At 44.9% G+C, this 6,418-nt stretch overlaps 1 protein-coding gene across 1 annotated transcript; it reads right to left on the reverse strand.

The window, feature by feature from the left end:
- Window positions 1-143: 143 nt before the first annotated feature.
- On the reverse strand, window positions 144-4,974 carry notum1b (notum, palmitoleoyl-protein carboxylesterase b). The gene is made up of 11 exons (XM_028404906.1): window positions 4,179-4,974; window positions 3,146-3,198; window positions 2,968-3,063; window positions 2,368-2,428; window positions 2,208-2,266; window positions 1,935-2,037; window positions 1,646-1,837; window positions 1,469-1,566; window positions 1,235-1,382; window positions 1,111-1,158; window positions 144-1,026 (listed from the first exon to the last, which is right to left on the reverse strand). The coding sequence occupies exons 1-11, from the start codon at window positions 4,550-4,552 to the stop codon at window positions 693-695; spliced, it is 1,566 nt and encodes a 521-aa protein (XP_028260707.1). The 5' UTR covers window positions 4,553-4,974; the 3' UTR covers window positions 144-692.
- Window positions 4,975-6,418: the final 1,444 nt, after the last annotated feature.

Below are 6,418 nucleotides of genomic sequence, written 5' to 3' on the forward strand. Positions count from 1 at the left end.
ACAAGCGTACATTTTCTTTCCACAAACATGCAGGAAAAACAAACAAGAAAAAGAATGGAGACAACATTATAGTGTCGGAATATTAAGAAAATATAAAAGATATTTCAGTAGAAAAATAAATAAAGCACTTAACCGTAGCCTGACAAACAAAGTAATAATCTTTTTATTAGTAAATATTACCATTAAATTATTTTTTTCAACAAAAAAAAAGACAAAAAGCAGCATATTTGGTGGAGGGTAGAAAGAGCAGCACCATGATGGATTTCTGAAAGTGATATTTTTGAGTTGACAGATGAGAGAGCACCAAACCTCACTAAAACCTCTCGCACAAATACGTCCAGTGCTTTCCCATCACAACTCTAAGGTCTACCATAGACAGCTAGCATGATAATCTCACCTGCACGTAGACGTTATACAGTACATGTTACTGTATATACACACAGGTACAGACTGTACCCATCTTCTCAGAGTTATAGCATATCTGATCTGATCCCATATTTTGTATTTAAACAGCTGAAATATTCTGGTTTGTATTTGCTTCAAAATGTCTTTAGAACTCAGGAGGCACATGTGAGTGTTTTTAGACACAGGTTTGAAAGACATCGTATCTCATCAGAGTTTTGCTTCCTCTTGTCTTCCTCTTTCGTTCAGCTTGTCATGCAGGCTGACTTGCTTAAAACCACACCTGCAACTTAGTTTCCATTATTGAGCATGCCCAGTAGCTTCCTGGGATCCATGCCCTGCTGCTGGGCCATCTTCTGCACATCAAAGCCCATGTGCTTCAGGAACTGGATCACACTCATTTCTTGGCCTGTCAGCTGATCACGAATTGTCGGGCAGGAGGGGTTGCAGTGAGGCCACGGGCAGCTGTCGATCAGATGCAGAGGGCAGCCTCTGGCAGGAGGGGTCCTGTGCATCTGATGGTTGTGGCTGCTGTTGATGTGGAGGTTTTCTTGGAGACTGCGGTCCCAGCAGTGAAGGGCTCTGGGTAGGGAGGTGCCTTTCACCTGGATGTCCATCCAGTATCTGTAGGGGCAGGAAGACGAGGAGTAATGGAGGGTCCAGACTATTTGTGTAAATATTCTGGTATTAAAATGTTTATTTGCTTACGTTCTGGTGATGAGTTCATGAGACAGACACGCTGGCACAAACATCGCCCTGCCAAGCAAAACACAGTCAACAAAACAGTGATTTTTGTCTGTTGTGTATGTGTGTAAGCTTGTGCCAGTCTTACGGTACGTCACGAAGCGTGCTCCTCAGCTCTTGTCCCAGGTTCTGGATGTACCTCCACTGGCCCTCGTGGACGGGCTGGCCGGTCAGGTGGATGTTGTCGACCGTCAGCTGGGCCTCATCGAACAGCCACTGCACCACGAACACTGGGCCTGCAGGCAGATAAAGGGCGACGCACAGGTCAGACCTGAGCCCTTTTTTTCTGGCGCTCGTTATGAAACAGTGTTTTGTAACTGACTTTTTAATGTTGGGTAGACTTTATATCCAAAGAAACAGTTCCACTCCTCTCCCACGTGGGCCTGTCTGCAGCTTTCTGGAACCAGTCCCCCCCAGTACCTGCACAAACACAAAGTATCACCACAATTCTTCTTCTGTCTTCTGCAGTTCTCATAAGTCTCACGAATCTTTGTCCTACCTGATGCCTCTCTTTATGGCCTCAGTTGGTGCACAGCTGATGGTGTCCAGGCAATCTGTGAATTTGTACTGTTTGTTATCCAGGAACCATCCAGAGTCGGCCAGGCCCCTGACCTGAATCCCTGTGTGGCCCTGTGACTGCAGCTGCTCTGCAACGTGGTCCACATTCAGCAGGACCCCTGTACCACCCGCACTGTTGAAAGAATTAGAAAGATCAGAGGGAGAAACACGGCACTAGTCTAGTGTTTGGTAAAACACACACACACACATGTACAGTATGCTGAACTGACCTGCTGCCTGCCAGAAGCAGAACCTTGGCGTTGTTTAGACCTTTAGTCAGCAGCTCATTCACCACCTCCTTAATGATCAGAGAGCCCATGAACGCATAATCATCTGAGGAGAAGAGAATTGGTAAAAACATGAAGCTTTTTGTTTTGACCTGTGAAATTTAAAAAGTATATACAAGCAAAAAATCATGAATAAGGTGCTTGCATGAGAGCACAGAAAAAGACTTTCTACTTTCTAGCTTTAACTACATCCACAGTTTAAATCAGTGGTCTTACTCTGATCTGTCTTTGGAGTGGCTCCGCTCCACACATCGCTGGAGCAGTATGGGATGAACCTACAGAACAAAAATGTTGTTAGACACACACGCACAAAAAAAATGAATTCTTTGTTAGTGAAAGCTTGTGACAAAGCATCCTTATGCATGCATTGACTTACACCATGTTGGCATTCCACCAGTGAGGGTTTTCCTCCGGCTGTGGAGACAAAATCCCAGTTCCTGTGAAAATGAAGAAACGTAGAGGACACAGGTGAGCTCCTCTCATACAGCTTCATTAAAGGTAAGTCATGTCACGGTGCTGTAGGTTAGCTGTTAAACTCCACACACTTTGATGCTGCTGTTGGGTGTTTTCATGTGTGCTGCTGATGAGTGAAAGTGTTTTTTTTTCCCCTGTGGCAAATAGGTCATTAACTTTCCCTGCTTTGGTCAGCAGTTACATGCAGGCACTGAAGAGCTCTGTGGCTACAGCACTGGCCACCAGTGTAAAGTATACACAGAGAGAGAGGGAGAGTGTGGGGCAGAGAGCCGTAAACAAACAGGGAGCTCCCTGACGACTTGAGGGAAAGAGCGCTTTAAAGATTAATGCAAACTCAGCTAAAGAGGAAACACAAACACGTCTATGAATCTCACTCATTCAGAGGAAGTTTTTTTTCCCCTACTGAGAAAAGTGAAAAGCTTCATGCAGACATTCTGCAGAATCTGCACTTCAACTCTTTGAAGCCGAGGTCACAGTCTGGAACAGAACACAGGAGCTCTACCTGTTCTGGTTTGTGGCCACTTGGTGGAGCTCATCAGTCTCCTCATGGTCTCATATCTGCTCTCACAGGTCTGCCTGTTGAAACAGTACCATCCTCCTAAACAACACACACACACACACACACACTTGTTAACAGGTCTCACAGAACCGTGTGTTCAGTTCACGGGTTCATTCCTCACCTTCCAAGAACAACAGCCACCTCTTGCTGCCTTTAGACTCCTTGATGTAGTACCTGCAGGGGAACAGCAAAACAAATCCCTGTGAATGTACCCACTCGTGCACACACTCAGATGCATTCAAACACCAGCTCCATAGTGGGGATGCTCCCTTTGATCCTCACATGAAAGATTTGGCTCTGATCGCACCACTAAACTTCTCCACAGGAGGCTGGAGGCTTTCAGAGCTCTAATCGCTTCTTTTTTTCACATGTAGAGCAAACTAACCATGCTGTTGGCAGCACACACACACACACACACACACAGAGCTTGGGTGGTGCATGGAAAGGTCCCTCACATCCCCACAGGAGGTGTTTTATTTAATTAGTGATATAATTGGCTCTCTAATACTTGTTATTTTTTTGGTTAGCAACAGCAAATTGAATTACTTTTAGCACATAGGAGATGATTCAAAATCATTAAATAAATTAGACTCTTTGTGGGCCCAAGGTGAAAGAATAGCTCAGTGTCTTCTACCGGCTGTTTGTGAGTCTACAAATATATCTTAGTTTGATTTCTGTATTTTAGTCTGTTTTTACTGTAGGACTTATTATTCATACTTCATTGTTTGTGGGGGATAGTTGTACAGTTTATTTTGTTTCTCATGTGTCTGAAAACAGATCACCTGTGATACATGATTTTTAAAACACTGGTTGTGATCTAATGTTTTTCGTTTATTTTTCAATTGTTTAAACCCTAAACTTCATCCCTAAACTATAGGGTTAAAAGCTCTCTGTCGGCAGCGCGCTTGCCCTTTTTCTCTCCTCGTAATGTGCGTGGCGGGAGCGCGCCCTGCGCTCTCTGATCTGCGCCTTTGATCCATTTTGGTCACATCCGGAGTGTCACGGGAATGAAGGGCAGGGAGCTAAACCACTACACAGACGGGATGTTTGGTGCCACAGAGCGCAGCTGCCTCTGGGCTTTACTTGAATACTCCACACATAAAATTAATGACAGGGTTGACAAACTGATAAGAGGCTGCAGATCATTCACTTACCCCGCAGGTGACCCGTCATTACAAGTCACAGATACATTCTTCAAAAAGTGCAACTTCATTTCTTGGTCCAGCTTTTGCGCAGAGCACGGATACAGTGACTGCGCTAGGTTCTTTATCTGCACCATGAAGTTGTCCATGTTGCTCTCCACGGCTGTAAAGTCTAACGGAAAGCTCTCGGTGGCTCCTTCTACTCGCTCCCTGTATGCCGGAGGTGGCTGCGGCTGCTGCTGTTGCTGCACCCGCCGAGTTTGCGCCCGGCCGCCGCGCACTCTCCTCGCCTCCAGCGGTGCGCTCATGTGGATAAAAAGCAGCAGCAAGCAGGAGCGCACAGCGGAGAGTCCGGTCGATCTTCTAAGCACACCGCGGCTCTGCATGTCTGATTCTTACTGGAAAACCTCTCTGGACTGTGTACGTGGGGTCAGAATAAAACACTGCATGTCCTAAGAGTCGCTGAAGATATGGAAAGTTCTCTGAAAACGCACGGAGACTTCCAGGAAATTATTGCTCATACAAGGTGTGCTGAATAAACACAGGTTACGGACTTCCATGGTGCCTTGAGAAGTGGACACTTGCTTTAAGGTTCACCCAAAATGCACGTGCAGGTCCATGTCCTTAAAGCAGATCATCCAGTAGAAGCGTCTTTACGCGCGTAAATGTCTCGTTCAGCGACCTGTTGCTGCCTCTTGGTTTAGGGGATCATGAGCTGCGGACGAAGAGGGGATTTATTTGAAGTCTTCCTCCCCCACTCCCTCCCTGCCCCCGTGCTTCTCACTCCCGTGGGCCAATCGTTATTATCGTTGGCTGATGCTCCTAGCGGGGCGTCGGTCTCACACCAAGAGCGCGCGTATGCCTGCTACGCCCCCTCAGCCGGTCCACTCATATACTCAGTCTCTTTGATGTTGTGTCATCATATGACCGCGCTGCGTTTGAAGTGTTTTTGATTGAACGTGGTGTGTGAGTAGAATCGCAGTAGGACGAGCCGTTCTGCTGCAGATGGGGGTCACGCTTGTCACGCCACAGTCCAGCAGAGGCACGTTTCCAGTTGACGCATGTTGTTTTCGTATATGCTGAAAATGGATAGTTAGGAAAACATCTCTCCAGAGATAAGGTCACTGAAGGACTTTAAATCATGTGCTGTTGCTCTGGGAGGGATGTTTCTCTTTGAGTGTCACCCACTCACCATCTAAATCTGTTCATCCTCTGATCTCTGACATCCATCCTAGTTTTTGAACTCTGATGGTGTTTTATGAGGAAGGAACCCCTGTTTTGTCACCCTCACCATTTAAAACCCACTTCAGATGTTTTGCACTTCATCCAGGTAGTTTTGAAGTTTCTGTCCTGCTGAGTGAGGAAGGAAACTGATTGTTTGTTTGTTTATTCAGATGGTGGCAATTTCTCACCAGAACTGAGAAATGTATTCAGTTCTCTCTCTCTCTCTCTCTCTCTCTTCCAGGTGGATTTCTTCCTGAAGTGATCAGTCTGGCCTGTGAAATTCTGGCCTCACACCTCTCCATCTGTTGGCACCACGTGTCATGTTGTCTGTCCGTGTTGTCTGATTCCAGCTTTGATCCAATTTGATTCTCACTGAGACAAAACGGCCTTGATTCTCCTCAGCTTCAGAGCAGCTCGTCTGTCAAACTGCATATGGTACATACATGAAGTCGTCCATATGGGGAACAGATTGGCTGCTGTGTTGTGGCCAGTTTACAGACAGGCTCTGTCTTCGTCTGTTGTGAGCGCCACAGCAGATGAAGCGTGTTAAAGTGAATATTGTTTTGAAATTATGTTATTAATAAAATGAAAGTCAAAGGAAAGAATACTAATCTTTATGTTGTTTTGGATTGAAAACGTATGAATGGACTTCAGGACCTAAAAAGCAAACAATTCTCAGCACCATTATTGACAAGTGAAGGTCTACCTTTTATCTAATTGTTTAATTACCTATTCATAGTCAGACCAAAGTTTATTGACAATTTAAATTAAACAATATCCAAAAATTACCAATAAAATTACACATTTCAAAGAGACACATCTTCTCAGAATTGTCTTTTGGCACATACACAAAGTTTACACACAAAGATTTAGTGATCTCCATGGATGCAGTGACAGACTTTTCACAACAGACACTTTTGTATTCTTATAATTGAAAAAACAGGTAGTTTATTCCCCATAAAATTAATAAGTGATTATTTGCACTATGAAGTCCTGGACGGTAAAATTGTGTTATATATCTTTAAAAT

Source organism: Parambassis ranga, chromosome 1 (assembly GCF_900634625.1).
Source record: "Parambassis ranga chromosome 1, fParRan2.1, whole genome shotgun sequence".
Classification (NCBI taxonomy): Eukaryota; Metazoa; Chordata; class Actinopteri; family Ambassidae; genus Parambassis; species Parambassis ranga.

Bases quoted from the DNA above. Each gene is read 5' to 3' on its own strand.
- notum1b (XM_028404906.1), bottom strand. From the start codon at position 4,552: ATGCAGAGCCGCGGTGTGCTTAGAAGATCGACCGGACTCTCCGCTGTG. The intron at 3,199-4,178 runs GTAAGTGAATGA...GTTCCCCTGCAG, and splicing joins AATGACGGGTCACCTGCGGG to GTACTACATCAAGGAGTCTA. The intron at 1,567-1,645 runs GTAGGACAAAGA...GTGTTTGTGCAG, and splicing joins GCCATAAAGAGAGGCATCAG to GTACTGGGGGGGACTGGTTC.